Source organism: Ctenopharyngodon idella, chromosome 6, assembly GCF_019924925.1.
Source record: "Ctenopharyngodon idella isolate HZGC_01 chromosome 6, HZGC01, whole genome shotgun sequence".
NCBI classification, from domain to species: Eukaryota; Metazoa; Chordata; class Actinopteri; order Cypriniformes; family Xenocyprididae; genus Ctenopharyngodon; species Ctenopharyngodon idella.
Window position 1 is genome coordinate 26,428,296 of NC_067225.1, and position 22,663 is coordinate 26,450,958.

The 22,663-nt window shown below is 37.9% G+C and overlaps 1 protein-coding gene across 14 annotated transcripts in view; it reads right to left on the bottom strand.

The window, feature by feature from the left end:
* Positions 1–22,663, bottom strand: part of foxp1b (forkhead box P1b) — a 208,882-nt gene that overhangs the window by 111,062 nt on the left and 75,157 nt on the right. For 9 of the 14 annotated variants that reach the window (XM_051896664.1, XM_051896652.1, XM_051896655.1 and 6 more), the window contains one exon: positions 381–547. In XM_051896664.1, coding sequence (XP_051752624.1) covers positions 381–536 — 156 coding nt within the window. In that variant the 5' untranslated portion in view covers positions 537–547. Of the gene's footprint in view, positions 1–380; positions 548–639; positions 708–17,179; positions 17,332–22,663 lie in introns of all 14 variants that reach the window. The other 5 variants (XM_051896657.1, XM_051896654.1, XM_051896663.1 and 2 more) reach the window with 2 other exon arrangements.

Here is a 22,663-nt window from a genome sequence, read left to right on the forward strand (position 1 = left end):
GCACTTAAAGAGGGGAGAGAAGGATGCTGTTGACATGCGTTAATAACAGACAGGTGCAAGAAGGAAAGAACGAAAGGTAGGAACGTTGGTAGGAATGAACAAACGAATAAAGGATGGAAGGAATGAAGGAAGAAAAAGAAAGAAATAAAAGAAGGCGGGGAGGAACAAAGTAACGAACAAATGATCAAAAGATGGAAGGGATGATTAAAAAAATGAAATAAAAGGAAAATGAAAGGAAGAAAGATCAAATGATAGAAGTAATGAATAAAGGGAAAGTACGGAAAAAGAGACAGATGGAATAAGAAATAAAAAATAAAGAGTGTACGAATGAACGGACGGTGAAAGGAATGAATGAAAAGAAAGGGGAAAAAAAGAAAGACCTGCTGTTGCTGGAAGTTCACGAGGTCAGATGCTGTGATGTCAGAGGAAGGTGTGGCGCTCTTGGATCGAACTTCTCTGTGTCCCTCCACACAAGGTGGGGCGCCGTTCTGATTGGCTGTTCCGTTTGTCGCCTCTGTCCCCGACTCTTGCATCATGACTTAAAAACCTGCAGCAGAGATGCAAAAAGAGTGTTAAAACAAACAAAAAACATTTTAAAACAATTCCACACAAATTTCCTTTTGTCCTGCTCAATTTCACCTTTTCCAACTTTCCCTTAAAAGAAGCTAACCATCATATTCTGTTTGTTTTCCATCCTTCTGCTGGGCCTGAAAGAATGAAGAAACAGCAAAAAGCAAAATGGAATGGGAACCCAACCTCGGTCACGTCTCAGCAGAGAGGCCCAAGAAAACACACTCGCTCACAAACAAAACTTGTTCAAGTGAAATGGATATATTTACTCTCATTGCTCCCAGAAGAACCACAGCCCGATGGCTTTTTAATGGGAAACAGGGCAGGGGAGTTGGTCGGATTACAAATCTCAAAAATCAAAACTTCTCAGCAAGCGTTTGCATCTTGGGTGTTGAGTTAATGCCACGGTCCTGGGCCCGCACACAAATAAACAAACCTGAAAATATTCCGATGTACTTCCAAAGTATTTCCAATAATACATTATACTTTAATGATGCCTATTCAGACTCACAAAAAGACTTTTTGTTCTTCTAACATTTCCCACCTAACAGACCAGCCCTGTAATACACTAAAAAGAAAGTTTTCTCCTTCAACATCCTGATCTATCCATGTCATCCTGAGATAGACACTATATCTTTTGCATTCATCGAGGCCCTCATTGGCAAGGAGTGCCTTGTAGCCCTGTTTCAGACCATCTTAATGAAGCTGACCAAGTCAGGCAGAAGTAAATTAACTTGGCTTATTAATTATTGATATGAGGCAGAATGAATGCCCTTAAAGCACTGGGTGCTAATCACATAGGCAGGTGAAAATTGAAAAGAATTCAGATTTATAATGCTGCCCCCTCTCAGACAGTAATAAGGCGCTTGATAATTGTTCAGCCAGGTTTGCAGGGGAGAGGCGGTTACAGACACAGACAAACACATTGGGGATTGACCCATCTGGACCACTTAAGGGCTGCAGCTCTTCAATTGTTCTTTTTGATGTAAACAAGAAGACTGCATCAACTGCTAGACCAAAAATATATACAATACTAATAAAACAATAATTTAATTTTGCTTTATACACACACACATACCACATGTAAATATTTTATTATATCTTTTTATGTAACAACACTGAAGAAATGACACTTTGCTACAATGTAAAGTAGTGAGTGTACAGCTTGTATAACAGTGTAAATTTGCTGTCCCCTCAAAATAACTCAACACACAGCCATTAATGTCTAAAACGCTGGCCACAAAAGTGAGTACACCCCTAAGCAAAAATGTCCAAATTGGGCCTAATTAGCCATTTTCTCTCCCCGGTGTCATGTGACTCGTTAGTGTTACAAGGTCTCAGGTGTGAATGGGAAGCAGGTGTGTTAAATTTGGTGTTATCGCTCTCACTCTCTCATACTGGTCACTGGAAGTTCAACAATGCACCTCATGGCAAAGAACTGAGGATCTGAAAAAAAGAACTGCTGCTCTACATAAAGATGGCGTAGGCTATAAGAAGATTGCCAAGACCCTGAAACTGAGCTGCAGCACGGTGGCCAAGACCATACAGCGGTTTAACAGGACAGGTTTCACTCAGAACAGGCCTCGCCATGGTCGACCAAAGAAGTTGAGTGCACGTGCTCAGCGCCATATCCAGAGGTTGTGTTTGGGAAATAGGCGTACGAGTGCTGCCAGCATTGCTGCAGAGGTTGAAGGGGAGGGGGGTCAGCCTGTCAGTGCTCAGACCATACGCCGCACACTGCATCAAATTGGTCTGCATGGCTGTCGTCCCAGAAGGAAGCCTCTTCTAAAGATGATGCACAAGAAAGCCCGCAAACAGTTTGCTGAAGACAAGCAGACTAAGGACATGGATTACTGGAACCATGTCCTGTGGTCTGATGAGACCACAGGATAAACTGATGAGACCACAAGATAAACTTATTTGGTTCAGATGGTGTCAAGCATGTGTGGCGGCAACCAGGTGAGGAGTACAAAGACAAGTGTGTCTTGCCTACAGTCAAGCATGGTGGTGGGAGTGTCATGGTCTGGGGCTGCATGAGTGCTGCACTGGGGAGCTACAGTTCATTGAGGAACCATGAATACCAAACATGAATACCAACATGTACTGTGACATACTGAAGCAGAGCATGATCCCCTCCCTTCGGAGACTGGACTGCAGGTCAGTATTCGAACATGATAACGACCCCAAACATACCTCCAAGACGACCACTGCCTTGCTAAAGAATGTCTCCAGACCTAAACAATATTGAGCATCTGTGGGGCATCCTCAAACAGAAGGTGAAGGAACGCAAGGTCTCTAACATCCACCAGCTCCGTGATGTCGTCATGGAGGAGTGGAAGAGGACTCCAGTGGCAACCTGTGAAGCTCTGGTGAACTCCATGCCCAAGAGGGTTAAGGCAGTGCTGGAAAATAATGGTGGCCACACAAAATATTGACACTTTGGGCCCAATTTTGACATTTTCACTTAGGGGTGTACTCACTTTTGTGGCCAGCGGTTTAGACATTAATGGCTGTGTGTTGAGTTATTTTGAGGGGACAGCAAAGTTACACTGTTATACAAGCTGTACACTCACTACTGGCACTTCCCAAATTTTGAAGTCCACCTCCATCCATCGTAAAATTAATCCATACAACTTCAGTGGGTTAATAAATGACTTCTGAAGTGATGTGTTTTTGTAAGAAAAATATCCATAGTTAAAACTTTATAAACTATACACAATGGCTGTATGAAAGTCGAGTTCCAGTGGAAGCGTGACCTAGGACGTAAGAGTAGTGTAAGCTTAAGTAAGAGTAGACGCCTCTCGCAGTTCAAACAAATAGGGCTGCGCAACAAACTCAAGCTCCTCTTCTCTTATATCGAAATCCTCTGATATTTCTCTTTAAAATTTCTCGTTTTAGACTTCTAATTCATGACCGGTGTTTTGTTTTGCTCTATCCTCTGCACTTTCGCGTACAATACGTCATGCGTCGTGTCAGAGGTCACTCTTCTGCCGGAAGTAGACTCATGTACGGCCATTGCCGGAAGCCTGTAATTATAGTTTATAAAGTTTTAAACGTTTTTTTCTTACAGATGGATTCGCTTTTTGGAGCTTAAAAAACTTTGAAGATTGTGTTTGGCTGAAAGAAGAAAGTCATATACACCTAGGATAGCTTGAGGGTGAGTAAATTACAGGATAATTTTCATTTTTGGGTAAAGCAGTTATCCACAATGCACTTTTTGCTATACAATAAATGGAAACGGGGTCATTTTGATTTTGAAGTCCTGCAATTCACAATTTTGAATAAACATGATATTTCCAGGTTTTCCATGACCGTGGGAACCCTGCCCTCTACTTACCCCCTTTCATCACCTATTTTAGCTTTCTCTCAAAAAAAAAAACCCTGAATACACTATGTAAATAATTTACATGTGTAACTAAACTGCTCCATGCTCAAAATCATCCTTTCAATTAGAGATAAACGGACCAAGTACCTGGTACTCCCACAAACAAGCTGTGGCTTGTTTAGCAAGCTTCTCTCCCTTTCTGTCTCTTTTACGGTCTCATTTGTTCTCTCTCATTTTTTTCATTGTGTTCCATAAAAAGGGTGATAATGGCTATTATGCATGCACTGTCATTCCGTACTAAATTTTCATAATTATAAAGGAAGGGCGTAAATTTGCGAATGCATGGCATCTCTAAAAGTAATCATGAGAATGCGCCGGGGGGCTATTTTAATGTATGCGAAACTAGTGACCCACAATAAAGACGTGAAGCTGCAACGAATGCAAAGTATTGCACATGCACCCAATTCCACGTCTGAAGAGGGCCAGCTAAAATTAACACCCAATTAATTTCGGAATTGACAAACAAATGAAACCCATAAATCTAGTTTCTCATTAAATTTCGCCATGGAATAATTCAAAAGCTGCAATATCGCGATCAAAAAAAAGGATGAAAGAAAATGCCTGTTATCCATCACAAATATCAAATAGATGAAGGAAAAAAATAATCTGGTGGAAGGGCATTAATAATGTCAACGGCTTTATGAATTAAGCTATTGTTTTAGTGTCTCATCATTATGATTCCAGCTTTGGATTTTCGCCCCACTTTGATAACAAAAGTGCAATTCTTTTCTTGTGATTTTTCTGTCTTGCATTTGGTACAAAAAAAGGCATGCAGCATAAACATGAATAACAGACAAGCACTTACATAACCAGCAAGAGAAACAGATGTGTTTGTTTACAGTGTTTATCGTGGCTTTAAATAAAAAGAAAACAAAGACTTAAGGCAAAAACTTCAAAACAATGGAAATTCCCTGAGATTAAGCCCTTGCCACCAGGCACCTACCAAACAAACCTCCATCATCAGATGTCTGCGCCTTTTCCCCACAAAACGCTTGCTTGCTAAACACAACAAGTGTTTGGAACAAACTACGGATAATACAACAAGGTCAGAATTTGTGTATGTTGACGTTTTGTTCGGTTCATCTGATATTGTGAGCACACACACCAAATCATGTGCGCACCACACCTGGCCAACATAAAAGCATGAGCAAATACAGAAAATCAAGAGCTTTCTCCCTTATTTATTATTTCCCAGGGTTTGACTGTGAGTGTGTTTATGCCGAGAGTTTGTTTGTGTGTGCCGTGCACCAGGCCGGAAAGCAGACTCCATCAACGTTAAAAAGATGCTGTCATTCCGGTAAGTTCTGAAAGCCCACCTGCTCTTACAAGTCTGTGTTCTCACAACACCCCTGTTTACACAAGCGCTCAACAAAAGCACAACATTCTTACGCTTCAGATAAGTAGTCACAATAAGGACGACAAAACCCCATGATCACACTGTTGTTTAGGTTCAACGTTGTTGCTTGTCTAGACAACACAATGATCTGTACGACTGAAAAGGTGTGAGAGCATCTTGAGGTTTTTCTTTTCTCCTTTTTCTCAAGGATTCCTGATGAGTAACGCAGACAGCTGTATTTTGGCTAGGGATGGGTGGTATGAGCAAAATTATGACCTAGTACAGAATGAGACATTGACTACATTTACATGTGCACCAATAATGCGATTATTTCTCATAATCAGAGTAAGGTCTTAATCGCAGTAAGATGTTTACATGACACAAGCAGAACTCTTCACACCAGTTTACATGCAGTTTTCATTACTCTGATTATATTCACTAATAAGCATGGTTATACAACACTCAGATAGGCATACATTATGGATATTACCGGCCATTGTTTTAATCACCTCACATCAAACTTAAAATACATTTTTATGGAAGTACTAGATATTATACGGCGCCATGATGAACATCGCAATGCCGGGTTTGCATGCTGCTATCGCGTTCTTCGCTTCGTCTGGATGAAGATACGGAGCAGAGACTGCACAGCGAGTTGTGTTGACAGAGTTTAGTGATTTAGAGAAAAGAAAACTTTAGAATAATGTCAGGGAGTTCATTCATGAAGTTGTGTGAACAACACACTCTAACCGTGTACATCCGAACGCATGCACACTTTGGTCAGAGCGGTAATAATGCGATTACGGCGTTTAAATGCCCGTTTATTCAGATTAAAATCGGCGTACAACACCGAGTTTAATGTGAATATGGTTACTACGATTATGAGCTTAATCGCATTTATTTGATCGAAGTATTGCGTTTGGTAAAGTTTAATTGCAATATTGACAAAAATTCCATTATAATCGCATTATGAGGGTGCATGTAAACACACTTTATATCACAGTACAAGTATATATGGCAATATAGTTTTGCATGAAATTCAACCCCAAAATAATTTATATATTACAAAACCATTTAGTATTATTTGGAACTTGAACACAAACCAAAAGGTAAAATGATTCATATATGAATGTAGAGATGTACTGATATAAAGATTCTGGCCGATATTGATAAGCTGATAAATATTTTCTATAGTGGTGAACAATCAATAAATGGACAATCAATAAATATATAGTCTCAGAGAGAATTGTGTGTATGTGTATATATGTGTATATATATTTTTTTTTTTTTTTTTTTTTACCAAATAGTGTAGAATTTCAATATTGTCCATTTATTGATTATTCACCTTAACATGAAAATAATTATCAGCTTATCAATATCGGCCAGAATCTTTATATCGGTACATATCTACATTCATATATGAGTAATTTTACATTTTGGTTTGTGTAATGCAAGTTTACTTATGACCGGAATAAAGCCTCCTCAAAAGTCTGTCTATCACATATCTATGCTAGATATCAAGGATCGCGCTACCTTCGGTTTGGTTCTTCCGTGTCAAGGCGCAACTTTGCATCATTTCACACGTGTTGGCACAATCAGGGCTAGCGACTCGCCCTCGTGGAAAAGAATTGCTAGTCACCCTCTCAAAGAGGAAATGACAGCAGCAATGACATTCTGCCAAAAGGAGATCTCACTGCGAGACCAAACAGCCCCTCTAATCTCAGCGGGCCTCTCCAGGCCAGAAACATATCTCAACACTACTGTGGCGGCATTCTGAGAACAAAACCCCACCACGTTTGGACAGACTGGTCTTGTCTTTTCTTTTGTGCTTTCTTGAGTTTGCTTCCAGACCTTGTAGGGCTAATGCCGGTCCAGCAGCTCCTACAAACAAAGCTCGCTATTTGTTTAATAACTGATTGCTGCCATGACTACGGTAAACAAGAGGGAGAACAGGGCCTTTTCTTTCTGTTTATGAACAAACACATCTTCTCGCAAAGAGCAATTTAACATTAACCAGGTGGAATGATCAACAGATCCCATAGGTTACACAGAGGGCGAGCCGAAATGTAAACATTCTTCAGAGAAAGAGAGCGTGCGAGGGGACGAAAAGAATGGAAGGCGGCGGGCAAGCATGTATGGACAGCAAGGTCAATGCAAATGCAGCTCGTCTTGAATAAACAGTTGGAGGAGAAGCTCAAGACAAACAAACAGTCGTTCTCCTGACATTTAAAGAAGCATTAGGACGGATGGGCTACAGCTGCTAACGGCCAACGTGAATGCGAACTAGATGGGGGTGGGAATGTGTCACTCAAAAGGGCGAGGTCTCACGGACCTCACGTTCCTCCTATATGTCCGGCTCGGTCTGCGGAACAAACAGACAAGCAGCATCATCCTTATTGCCTCCACGAAAACAGCAGCAAAGAACTTGTAAAACCAGTTAAACATTACCACAGTCAATTACTCAGTAACTAGTGCTCGGAAAATATCAATTATGGCTGTGGGTTCTTGTCTATTTACAATGACAAAGCGTCGAGTTTGATTTTACTGTAAACATTCACAATGGTATTGACTAAGTCAGTAAAAAAAAAAAACAAGTACCTGATAGGTGAATAGGTGAATAAAGAAACAACTATTCTTTTCAAGGGATTGTTCACCTACAAATTACTTATAGGGTTAGTTCACCCAAAAATGTAAATTCTGTCATTAATTACTCACTCTCATGTCATTCCAAACCTCTAAGACTTTTGTTCATCTTCGGACCACAAATGAAGATCTTTTTGAAGAAATCTGAGAGGTTTCTGTCCCTCCATAGACAGCTACATAACTACCACTTTGACGCTTCAAAAAGTTCATAAAGAGATCGTAAAACTTATCCATATTTAATGAGCGGTTTAGTCCACATGTTCTGAAGAGACACGACCGCTTTATATGATGAACAGATTGAATTTAGGCTTATCTTCATTTGTGTTCCGAAGATGAACGAAAGTCTTATGGGTTTGGAATGACATGAGGGTGAGTAATTAATGACAGAATTTTTATTTTGGGGTGAACTAACCCTTTAACCACAGTTCAATCCAATCCAAATCCCAATCCAAATGCATGGCTACAGACCATTTTTATGGTGCTTTTGTTGTCCTTTTTGGGAATTTGACTGCACAAATCTCTTTCCTTGAAAACAGAAGCTTGGATATGCTTTATTATATCTAGTAGAAGAGGTGCATAAGATATATATAAAGTCAAAGTCAAAAGTGACAGTAAAGACTTGTGTATTGACAAAAATATTTTAAATAAATGCTGTCCTTTTGGACTTTCTATTCATCAAATATCACGGTTTCCACAAAAATATTAAACAGCACAACTGCTTTTAACATTGATAATAATAAGAAATGTAACTTGAGTACCAAATCAGCGTATTAGAATGATTTCTGAAGGATCATGTGACACTGAAGACTGGAGTAATGATGCTGAAAATTCAGCTTTGCCATCACAAGAATAAATTCTTGTAGCACAATTTGTGTAATATGACTTTAGCCATGAAAAATGTTATATGTAACTGAAATAAGCACAAATGTCAAAAGAGAGTTAAAATACATTATAAGAGAAGACAGTTAGAATAAATTGTAATAATAGTGTATACTTCATAATTTACTTACTATTTACTTTACTTACTATTCAAGCACCAAGAGGATGAGTAGATGAGTAGAATGTTCTTTTGAGTGTCAAGTCCCTAAGTATTGAAGTATTAGAAAAAGTCCTTTTTAATCTTTCATAACAGTTTCTTTTCAACTTCCTGTCTTCTCAGTCCAACCGCTCTCACATTCATTTCATTTAACTCTCCAAATCGATTTATCCTCACTCTGAAGAGCTACAAAAATGAGTGATACAGGGGTCTAAACACATATTTATTACACATCGAGAGAAACGTAATAAGATCCTTACGCGTGAAATCCAGATTGAAACATATCACCAGACCATCACCGCAAGCCGGTACCGACGCCCTGTAATGTTGCGCACAATGATTCAAATAAATATGAACCCATTATCACACTACAAGCTTGAGAAATGAACAAGAAATGAACAATCAGGATGCTGTCAACCGGAAGACAACTCCAGCGGAGAGGCTAAATAGATGTATAATTTCAAGAGGTACACAAAACAGTTTGTCTCCTCAATGACTTTACGACAAAGTCTGCGCTGCGTTTAAGGCCCTGCTGTGCCAAGACTATGATGGAACGCACAAAAGTAAGGCAGGCCACGGTATTTTTAGCGAAACAGCCAATAGAGACCAAAGTAAATAAGAAAAAGTCTAATGAGTTTTAATGCAGCCTCTACCAGGATAGAAAGGCCAATTTTGGGATGTGGAACTGTATGAGCGGTTTACGCCAAGCTCCTGAGCGACTCTCCTTCAAGCGACATTGAAGGATTCGTTCACAGACAGCTTGTGATGATTAGCACGGCAGCGAAGAGTCAGTAACCGTGAGCCGGGTCTCACCGTGTGCATGTGAGGCATCGAGCTGTGGGGAAGGAGGCCTTCACTCAAAAGGCCCCACAGCACAACGGACAAATTACAACTGTCAAACACCCGCACGCACTCGGCAAAGAAAACAAGGCATTCAATCTTCCACATCCTCTGGGACTGGCCAAAGTGCATATTGTTTTAATATTATTTAAAAGTGTGTCATATATTTTTAATCATTGTTACTTGAAATTCGTGCAACGAGCACTCCCGTGGGTGGAGCGAACGCGGACTTTTGCGCAGAGGAAATGTGTCAACCGCGTATTTGTGGGATGGGGAGTTTAGCCTCTGCAAACTTTGTCTAATTAATATTTCCAGTCTAAACCATGAGAGGGCCTGTATTATTAGAAACATTATCTTGGGGGTAAATTACCCAGTTGCACTGACATGGTGTCAATTGGCATTAATGGAAAAGGCAACAACATAACTACAGCCAAGCAGAGCAACCTGAATTATCTGCAGGCCCAACAGCATATGAACATCATAAAAAAAAGATGGCAAATATATGTGATTGACAAAGCATCATTTAAATGCTTGAAAAAGATTGCTGAAATATTAAATGTATTAAAAAGTAAATATGTAAAGCCTTTTGACTAAACAAACATGAATTTGCTTTTTTTGTGTGTCATTTCCATCACATTTCGAACAATGTTATGTGTTTGGCAGCATTCTGTAATGGATGTGAATCATCAATATGAATAAAAAAAAAAAAAAAACACTCAATTAATTAATACTTTCTTTGCAAAACTACAAAATTAAGGGGAAACTTTATAACAATGAAAAAAGTCTAAAAAAGGCATTTGAAAATAAGCAAAAATAAATTAAATAAAAATAAGGCATGCGTAAAAGTCTTATTGTTAAAAAAAAAATAAATCAACCCTTAGGACATAAAAAAAGTGCTTGAAGTTGAAGAAACACTCAAGCATACAGGAGAAAGCAAGCAAAAAGTGCATTTGAGATAAGCAAGTTCTATGCAGAACTGGTCAACTGTGATCGTGCAAATGAGAGCTCAGGTCTTTGTTGCAGTTTAAGTTTTTCACATGAGAAATTATCATCAAACGATCTAATAAAAATCATAATTACCCTCTGAATCGTCAAAACATGACAAGAAAATGTTAACAATCACTCTATAAACGTTTTTTTTTTATGCTTACTGCGTTGATTACAAAATACACAATAGGCATAAATCATTCTGATCGACTAGTCGTTTGGCTTTATCGGGTATAAACATGCTGTATTATCTCAGCAATTTTCAGAGCTTGCATGCACAAAACCTAATTTCTGCACAAAAACATTTGACGTCACAGCTTGCGTCTTGTGAACAAAAGCAAAAACCATAGGGGAACCCCGAAAGACTACTTTGCAACATTCAGGAATCACATGACCTCTCTATAGTTTTATAACTAAAATTCTTCACCACAGACATCAAACCACAACATCGTTTAGTGTACTTTCCATCCTGCATACTTAGCCAATATCGAGAAAGGGATATTGCACAGCTGTGAGGTGCCGGTGCCAAATTGAAGACTTGTGCTCAAAAGTGAAATATCTTTCTGAATGTTTACTAGAAAATGCATGTTGCAAAATGAGCAGACATATGGCATCTGTTCTGCCATATTGGTGTAATGCACCTCTTCCTATAGAGGCTTGCATATTAAGATGAAGCATATTAATACAGTATACTGAAAGGGTTAAAAAGAAAGGGAGTCCTCTGTCTTCCATTAAGCAGTTAAACCAAAGGTAAAGGGCATGCTAGGGGTAAACGGCAAAAGACCTCGCGTGAAACCGACGAGCGCTTTAATGGAATCGGCTTTTTAACAACTCTTTTTTTGTGTTAAATACAGTCCGTGTCAGGGAGATGCGTCCCACCCATAAAGCAAGCGCAATGACAACGTACAGTGGGCACTAACGCAAGGACATAGTTCATCATGCCATTTTCTGCAATTCCCAGCTGATTAGGGTCATTATGTTGGAACCCTGATTTATGCTGTCATTTCCTCTCACCCTATCCTGCATCAATGAATCTTAATGAATTGGTAAATAAGGGTGAGGATTACACTCTGCGACACCGAAACATTCCTCACCCTCCACGCCACCAGATTTATGGAGCCAATTAGGGACTAACGGAGAAAATTGGCTGGCAGGAAAATAATATTCTTTATGGTACAAAATGGAAAAGCATTCGCGCTGAAGGGCAATTGTATTGTCAGCATTAAGTCCATAAAATATCCCCTCCACCCAGAGAAAAAGAGAGAGACAGACTTTCGGGCAATCTTTCTTAAATTACAAAAAGGAAGCGCATGCAGGAGATATTTTTTTGCGGGGAAAAGCGATTTACTTATCACTTTGTTTAATTTTTTTTTTGTTTTTTAGTTTTCCAACAAGGCTATATATCAACTAACCCTGCCCCTGCGAATCAAAACAACCTATAAACCATTAAAATAAATAAAAACAATACATTTTACATATCCTTAAATAAGGGTGAGGATTACATTAAAGTCTTAAAACTACGGATCAAAAACAGGGGAACGTATGACAAACTGTTTGTGTGATCCGTCGAGTCCGGGTTTTATGGTTTTTGTGGGATGATTTCGGTTGCAATGCTGTCGTTTCTGGTGCAGTTGCTTTTGGTAGACGGCAATAGTTAAATGTCATTATTCATGATAATTTGACTGGAAAGTGGAGGTGTTTTCCTTCCCCTATATTATATATATATAATATAGGGGAAGAAAAACATATATATAGTGATAAAAAATATACATAAATATCCAAGAAAAATCAATTATGAGAATTAAGATGGTGACACTATAGGATTTATTGTGAGTGCATTAAGGAGCTGTCAACATAAACGTGATAAGGTAAAAACGGATTTAATAAACACGTGCACCCTGCTCATCCCATGACCATGAATCATGCACCGGCACACAAATTGCCCTTTAAACCAATCAGTCTTCTCCATGATCAAAACAACGGTGCCTGCTGCAAAAAGGCTAACCTTCAGTTCTTTAATGGTTTTTTTTTTTCTTGTCTTTTCTTTTCTGAGGTGACAAAAAGTGGAAATACAAAAAGACAGCCAGGAGAAAAGAATATGGGGGGGATGGGAGGGATGGGGGGTGAGCGCAAGTATCTGCGGAAAAAGCCCGAAGTGAGACCCACCTCTTCCTATTAATGGCAGCATCTTAGAGGCACACTCAGTGTGCTAACGAGCCCCCTTTATGTATTACATATTGTGACTAGACTCGGAGCGTAACAGCGGCTCTCCACATCAAACACGCAAAGGCCTGTTATTAGATGGAGGGCTGGGAGAGAGGCTGTGTGAAAAGAAGTGGAAAATTAAAGTTGAAGCCAAGCAGGAAAGGCTTTAATTTACTGGCATGTACAGTATGCAAATGAGATTACTCTCTGCTTAACTGCATCATTTATGTCCATAATAACGGCATCATCATTACGGGACTCAAATTAAATTACAGCGTAATTAGCATATCAAAGTGATTGGTTAAAGTTTAAAACAAATACCCAATTTTCACTAATGAAAAGCTGTAATCGGCGCTCATGTAACTTGGAGTGAAAACAGGCAAAACAAATATGTGTTTTCGGATGGGGGGGTGAGATGGGGAGAGGGTTCTTGTCTCGCTTAAACGTGATGAGGGAGGGGCTTACGGAGGCTGGATGTATCTCACCTGGCGGACTTCACACCCTCAAGTTCCATTTCCTAGTGACACTCTGATCAAAGGTACCATTTCCTAGACTTGCCACTTTGGAGCTCATCAATAAAATACAAAATCACTTCACCGCTGATCTGATGGGTGGGAGAGGGGGAAAGTGAAAGTAATACGCGAGACAGATGGGGGAGGGATGACATCTGAGGGCTTATAAACTTACATTTGAAAGGGGAAGGAAAACACCTCCACTTTCCAGTCGAATTATCGTGAATAATGACATTTAACTATTGCTGTCTACCAAAAGCAACTGCACCAGAAATGACAGCATTGCAACCCAAATCATCCCACAAAAACCACCAAACCCGGATTCAACGGATCACACAAACACAGTTTGTGTCATACATTCCCCCTGTTTTTGATCCGTAGCTTTAAGACTTTCATGTCACCACATTATTGATCTCATTCCGAATTTATGACGCACTTCTCCATTCCCAGAGCAAAATCTGAGGTCTTAACTCTCAGACATAAGTCAATCTCTCCTCATCAACCCCCCAGGACTTCATCTCGATTGACTTAGCCAAACCGCACCAACAAACGAATCAGAGCCTGTGCACATTACTCTTAAAATTTTAAAGAAGTGCTGTTTTATTTTATTCATTGAGGAATCCATTATAGGCCGTATTCCTAAGAATTATGTAAATGACGTGCCTTTCAAGGTAGAGTCGGGGCAGAATCCTCTCCATCAACTAATGACACCGCTCATTACATGCAGAACAGAGCGGAATGAAAGTGCTCCTGTCTGTGGCAGTGTCTTCCCTGTGTAAATCCCTATGAAATGCTAATATCTCACTTCTAATTAAAGGATACTAAGTCCAAATGTACCTACGTGCCAGTAACACAAATTTTATTAATGTTTTTTTCGTCGCTACAGCCATGTCTAGGCTTCATTCCATTAATTCATATTTAATACCACTGCTGCTCAAGCATTCTTCTCTTTTTTGCTTTCATTGCCTTTATTTCTTTCTTTTTTTTTTTTGAACACTTGTGGCCCACGATTACAAACAGATGCTCATTGTGAGCAGAAGCATCATTATGGGGTTGTGAAACTATAGTTTTTTGCAGGTGCATGAGCGCCTGGCCACACAGACGTTTGCACAAACACTCACGTGCATATAAGGTGCTAAAACTATTAGAAAAAACAACAACACCGAGTTAACCGGTATGGCCTCTCTGAGCCTGTACACATTTACTGTATTGACACATGTCTGCATGTAAACATGTTTACAAAAAATGTGCAGCCATTCTACGAATTCGACCTTGAAGTCTGCAAACAACAGCCACACAAAGTTCATTAAAAGGAGGTTAAAAACAACGTTGTTCCCTTTTGCCTTAAAGACAAAGCTGGCTTTGTGCATTGCTTTTTCTAAGACACAAAATGCAGGGAAAATTGATTACGTTGGTATCATTGTTGAATTAAAAAGCCTACCTAATGGTTAGTATGAAATACGGCCTAATTAGGGCTTTGGTTTTATGGCGCCTGTTAACGTAGTTATCACTTACAACATTGTAATGTCAAAATCAATATGGATTACTTATGTCCTATCCGCCTCCATTCCATGAGGTGACGATAGTTTATCTGTCTGTGCACTTATTAGGCAGGATTGAGCCAGACAGCATCTGAAAAAAAGAACCAAAACTCAATCTATGCAGCCCCATTCATATGGTATTACTCACACAACCAAACCTAATCAAAGAAATTTATTCTAGCCTGAAAGTAGCAAAACACTTCACAGTAAAATATACTCACTGATTTACTACTGTCTATAGATAGATAGATAGATAGATAGATGAAAAAGAGAAAGACGGGCAGAACAGAGAGAAGAATAATTGGAATAATCGATCGGTTGGCCAATAGAAAAATTGATTGACCAATAGTATAATTGATCATTCGAAAGTTAGAATAATAGACAGAAAGTTAGATAGAACAATAGATAAATCAATAGATAGACAGACAGACAGAGAGAGAGAGAGAGAGAGATAATTGATCAATAGAGAGATTAATCGATCAATCGACAGAATAATCGATTGATAGAATAATCAATCGATTAATAGATAGATGAAAAAGATAAAGACAGACAGGACAGAGAAGAATGATTGAAGGACCGACAGAACAATCACTCGGCCGACCGATAGAACAATCAATAGATCAACCGATAGAACAATCGATCTATGGAATAATCAATCGACTGATATATAGATTAATCGATTGATATAATAATAAATCAATCGACAGAACAATAGACAGACAGACAGATAGATAGGATGAAAAAGAGAAAGACAGACAGAACAGAGAGAAGACCGATTGAACGATCCATTGGCCGATAGAATAATCGACTGACCATTAGTATGAACGATCGATCGAAAGATAGAATAGATAGATAGATAGATAGATAAAAAAGAGAAAGACGGGCAGAACAGAGAGAAGAACGATTGGAATAATCGATCGGTTGGCCTATAGAAAAAATGATTGACCAATAGTATAATTGATCGATCGAAAGATAGAATAATAGATAGAAAGATAGATAGAATGATAGAACGATATAACGATAGGTAGATCAATAGATAGAGAGATAGATAATCGATCAAATCGACAGAATAATCGATTGATAGAATAATCAATCGATTAATAGATAGATGAAAAAGAGAAAGACAGACAGGACAGAGAAGAATGATTGAAGGACCGATAGAACAATCGATCGATGGAATAATCAATCGACTGATATATAGAATAATCGATCGATATAATAATAATAATACTCGATCGATAGATAGAATAATCAATCGATCGATTGATCGATGAACCAAAGACAGAACAACAGACAGATAGATAGATAGATAGATAGATAGATAGATAGATAGATAGATAGGATGAAAAAGAGAAAGACAGACAAGACAGACAGAACAGAGAGAAGAACGATTGAACGATAGATGGAATAATCGTTCGGTTGGCCGATAGAATAATTGATCGATCGAAAGATAGAATAGATAGAAAGATAGATAGAACGATAGATAGATAGAACGATGGATAGAATGATAGATAGAACGATAGATAGATCGATCTAATAAAAATCTTATTAGAAATAAAAATGTTCCATCGATTGAAAAAGTGCACATTTCTATCTTGCAAACATAAAGGTAAAGAAAAAAGTAAAAGTAAGAAAAAGAACACCACAAAATTCTAATCTCCATTTAAATCCATGTTATGACAATATACCCATAGATAAGGTGTAGCCTGCACTGAAGCGTCTGCCCGCTTCAGATCTAAGGTTACAGTGGCTGACCTTCAACATTCCTCAATGTCCCAGAATGCCATTCATCTACAGCTGCAGATATCGCTGAGTAAATATCATAAGCATGAGGATTTTAGGATTGAGGTGAGGCCGGCCACATCCTTAACCTACAAGGAAGAGGGTGAAAAGAGATCTACCCTTTAAGGGCCATTTCCTGAAGGATCTGCTGTAAAAAAACAAAAAAGAAGCCATATCCATGTCCTGTCATTTCTCTTGGCATTAACGTTTTTCATCGTCTCTTTGATAAAGGCTCCTCTGACTAATCACATAAGCCATGTGTTCTGAAAACCTGCATTAAATCAACAGTATTCTTAAATACATTACAGACACGAACAGAATAAAGGTCCTAAAGTTACTCACCAATCAGAGAAGAGAATAAAAGAGCTTGATTGGTCAAATAGCGCTTGAAGAGTCTTGTGTATGAGGGCGCAGCAGTGAGAGGAGGGACACAATCTGTGACTGCACTAATCTGTTCTGAAACACACCAACCCTTATCCCTTGCTGATATATACCTAAACAAGACAAACACAGGCAACCAGTGAACAGGCAACCACAACAAACAAAAGAGTGAAAAACTGAAAGAGAGAGTGAGAGAGAGATACAAGGCAAAAGAACAAAGAGAGAAATACTAATGAATTTAGCATAAAAAAAATAAAAAAAATCAGTAAAAAAAAAAAGTACAAAACTTCAGAGCCCTGCAGATGACATGCAAGAAAACAAATTAAATTGTGCGCACGATCCCTCGATTTACGAAATCGTGCACGCATATATATATTTCACCCAAAAACTAAAGATAGAAATAACCTTTATAAAATAAAACATAACCATTATAAAATAAAAAATATAATAACCGTTATAAAATAAAAAATAAAAATAACCATTATAAAATAAAATAAAAAATAATAGCCATTATAAAATAAAATAACCATTATAAAATAAAATAAAATATGATATGATTATACATTTGGTCATTTATTATGTAAAATGACCAAATTTATAATCATATTTTCATTAAAATTAGGAAAATCTTTCTAGTCGTTTTCATTTTCTTTCCAATTATCATAATGCCAAAATAAATAAAATAAAAAAAAAAACTGGAAAAAAAATATTTACGAAGACTCATCCTACACTCATTTTTGTCCGCAAGTAGCAAATCATGACTGTAATGTCAACTAAAGGCTATTGGGTATTTTGATATGCCCTGCCCCAACTTCCTGTTTCAATAGGAAATCGGTAAACAAACCGGTGTTAAGTAAGCTCATGAGGAAAAGATGAAATATGAATAGCTGTGGACAGAGAGAAAGAGAACCCAGCCAAGAAAAAAAACAAACAAAAAAAAACAACTAAATATCATTAGCGATCATGCACCAAGACGTGGGCAAGGTTGAATAACATAATAATGAGAGGCAAGGCCTGTGACATTTGTTTCTTATTGTCTAAGTTGCAGTTTAAAGGCCTCTACCCCGGGCCGGGCCCCTGGCCTTCCTTCTGCTCTGTTTTAACAGAGATGAAACCATATTAGGATGTGTATGCTAAAGTAAACAATAACATAGTTGCAATGAGATGGAAATTTTTCAGCTAATGGTGTTTGTCATTCCTGTTTTCAGTCCTGGACTTAAGCTCTTTGCTGCTTTCTCTTTTTTTTCCACGTCTTCTTTCTTTTTTCCCTCCCTCCCTCCCTCGAGCTTGGGAGGACTGTTTATGAATAACAACTAAAGCGGCCAATCCTCAACCTGCTGCAAAACACACAGTAAACAGATCTGCTTTTAACGTGCCTCTTCACTTTATTTGTTTGATACGTTGAATTATCTTTCAGTCTACAGTGAAGAAAAATTTAACCAGAGAAGTGACAAGTAAAATGCATGCTACTTTGTCCATGCAATAACATTAATTTTAATATTATACAGTATTTTAGCCCAAAAGATTATATATTACAGACCAAGTGCAAAGAGAGCAATTTAAAGTGATTACTCGCACAAAAAAGACATTTTTCATTCAAAGCAAGATTTCTTCAATTTTTTTTTTTAAAAGGACCCCTTTCATAACCACAAACTGTTTACAGACATTCTCAACAAGAGCTATATTATTATTCAGATAGAAACCCCTAATATATTGCATTTTATACCTCACACAACAGTTTAATATTGTAGTAGGCTATAGTATTATTTGAATATTTGACTATATGAACAGTCGATCGTATAAGTATAGCCTAGTACCTTTTACTATTTTGAATCAAATGAATCAATGGATTTTGTATCAGTTCAGAAAATTTCAGCAGACACTCTGAAAATTTGACCCCAATTTGAAAAAAAAAAAAAAAAAAAAAAGCTAACTTACAGACCATACAAGTAGTCCAAAAGTAGGACCTTTGCATAAATCACCAACAAAATCGATATCACTGATATATGCCACTGTGAAATCAGTTCATTGCTTTTCCTTACAATTCCTTACAACAGTATTATATTAATTGCATAAACAATATTTTTGCAATTCCATTTGGTGCCAAAGTGGCGAAGAAATTACACATTTCACCTTTAACAAAGTCCAAAGTCAAACTCTTATTACAGTTTAAAAACCACAACAAAACTTCAGCTAACCAGTGTAGGCGTATCTCCTTTCCTACCCACAGCACAAATACACTCCCCCTCTCTCTCTGTCTCTCATACACACACACACACACACACACACACACACACACACACACACACACACACTTTTCAAATGCAAGCTGTTTATTTACTTAATGTTAAAGCTATTCCATTAAGCAGCCAGGCCCAGGTGCTTCATCCCTAAAAGGGATTTTGCTTCCTCAAATAAATGCAGCAGCGAGGCACTGCCAAAAAGATACTGACCATGAATATAGCGAATGTCAGATAGAGAACAACAAACATCAACCTGTGTACGTCATTAAGGACATATACTCTAAATTTCAGTGAATGTTTGGAGTTTATGATGAATTATGAACTTGATCTGGTGTATTTTTATGGAAGGCAAGCTAAGACCAAGCCCATAGTGTATGGCTTACCTGCGTATGTTCAACAATGTACTAATGATTTCACTTTCGTCTTACCAAAATGAGTTCAACCATGCAGTGTATTTGCATTGTTAGTACAAAGAAAACAAAACGACTAGGGGGAAAGAACAGACAACCTTACTTAAGAAAAAAAGAAGCAAATGCATTCATTTGATGTTGGAAGCACCGCCTATAATCATTCTATCATTCAATTTGACCCATTTAAAATGCGGTCATCTCCTTTCAGCTGGATGAAGAAATTCAAAAGTGATGCAAAAAAAAAAAAAAAAAAAAAAAAGAAAGAAAGAAAGAAAGAAAGAAAGAAAGGAAAAACAGAGTATGTCTTCAGATGAAAAGAAGACAAACTGAGCTTTGTGATATATGTGACAAACACTCTCACACACACTCCTCATAGAGCGATTTTGTGGACAGATTTCCCTTTCATCTCTCTGAAGACAACTTCTCTGACAGAAGCCGAGACTGCTGCCTGCCTGACTGCCATCACTTCCATTCAGTACAAAGATTCTGTCACGAAGACTCGTTCCGACGCAGTGGCAGACCAACTATATCAAAGCCTTTCCAACTCTAAGAGAGCAGAATTCATTAAGTTATCAATACCATGAAACATATAATGGATTTGTAATTGTGATATTCTAATATGCATTTGGAGAAGTGCACTTTCAAGTAAATTATGTGACTTTTTTTTTAAAGCATGAAGGCACAAAACTGTTAGAAATGTTGGTTACACTTTATTTTACAGTACATGTACATGTACTTGTAGTGTACTTACAGTGTACTTACCCAAGAAAGTACAGTAATATTAGGTAACTACATGGGTTAAAGTTAGGTTTAGGGGTAGGTTTAGGGTTAGTACCTAGTTATAACCCAGTTATTGTAATTGCTATAGTACGTACACGAAGAACAGGACTGTAAAATAAAGTGCTACAGAAATGTTACAGAAACTTTTATCTAACAATAAAATAACCTATAAAGAAAAGTACCAAGTTTTAAAGACATCAAAATATTAAAATAATAATTTGGATCTGTTGCACCTCTATTTTGCCCTTCTCGACAACATCACAATTGTAACCATTTATATTCAAGTTATAAACAGTACAAATACTATAATTTTTTTTTTTTTTTAAATGTACGTTTTGAACATCATGGTACCATGGGAATACTGTTATGTAAAACTATGTTAATCATTCATTCAATATTTCCATGGTATTATCATCTGACACTTCCACAGTACTTCTTTGTAAAAGAGAATGCTGACAATTTCATGATTAACAGAAAAAGAGACTAGCGCTAATTCTTTCGTTTAAGATGTTACCGCTCTAAAAACTTTTTATTATAGCGTAGTTGAAATCCTCTCTGGAGTTATGCACACGGGCGCATAAACAACTGTGTGACTAGCATAAGCATTTAACTTTCTCGTTAGCAATCTCCCCCGTGTGGTGCTTTAGCCATGCTGGCTTGTTTATTATGTTCATAGCTTTGGCAGAAAAAGAGATTTAAGTGAACTCCTACAAATCGCAAGCACTTGTAAATGCATAGAAACACACTCAGCTGTAGAAACAGGGGAATTAGGGGCTTACCAAATGCTAATGCTAATACAAAGCAATTTTCAACCTGATGCTGATACACAGAATTACATTTTTTTTTGTAGTAAGCAATAAAATGTACTCGGAAGAGCTATTACATGGACCCTAATCCACCTCTGCGCCCTAACATGCATCAATATACAACTTTTCATTTGGTGTTACCTCAGAATTTCCATCTTTGTGGTTGCCGTAAAACGAGAGGATGAGGCAAATAAAGTAAATAATCAAGTGTATGATCTTCAGAGGCATTCCAATTTAGCCCTTGGCAGGCACCACGCAGCATGCAAATATCATATTTTCCCCTGCTGTTTAGCTCTCTGAAAATGTACTCAGAGTTTAAGTGGATATACACTTACTTTAACTTATGGAAGTGTGGTTGAGTGGGGATACGATTATACCAGGCATCCATACAGAAGTAAACGTGTGTTTCCATTGGAAAGTGGACTGAGTTAAATGTATAGGTAGGTAATTTTGTGTTATTCCAAAGTGTATGATAAAAAAAAGTTTGAAAGTGCATAAAATTATCAAAATCTGAAATCCAAAAATTTATGTAATTCTTCAGCTTCATTCCCATAAAGACATACTGTATGTAAATCCTGCACAAAAACTTGCTAAAAGGGAGAGGAAAAAAAGAGAGATAAACCTACACCCTTACCAGATACCCACTGGAATGGCCAAACCCTACACCAGGGCTCTTCAAATAGTTTCATTCGAGGGCCGGATTATCAAATCAAAATGTTGAGGTGGGCTGACCACAGGTAAAACCATACATGGCTACTCACTACCACCGTCAAATGATATTATATTATGATATGTTATATAGGCCTATAAAAAACACCTAAACACAGGTACAAACTACACCTTAACAAAGACATGAATTACATATTCCCCTATCCACCTACTATTGCAATATAAATGGCTATAACAGTTTTCAATATAAATATTCCACATTTCCACAAACCATGGTAATTTACTACAGTTCATTCATGGTAAATGTGATTTTGGGATTTAAAAGTCTTCTATCTTCATTCATGGCACGTTTCTCCTGTTTTCCTCAGTCTTGTTGGGAATGTTGGCTGTTTCATCCGGTTTAAAACTAGTTTAATCATCGAGTGATTTGTAGTTTGTAATCGAGAGGTGTGTGTCGAATTGAAACGCTAATCTCACTTGATGTCGCAACGCTGTTTAATAATGGTGACTGGGAATAAACGCGGCTCCTTTAATCTT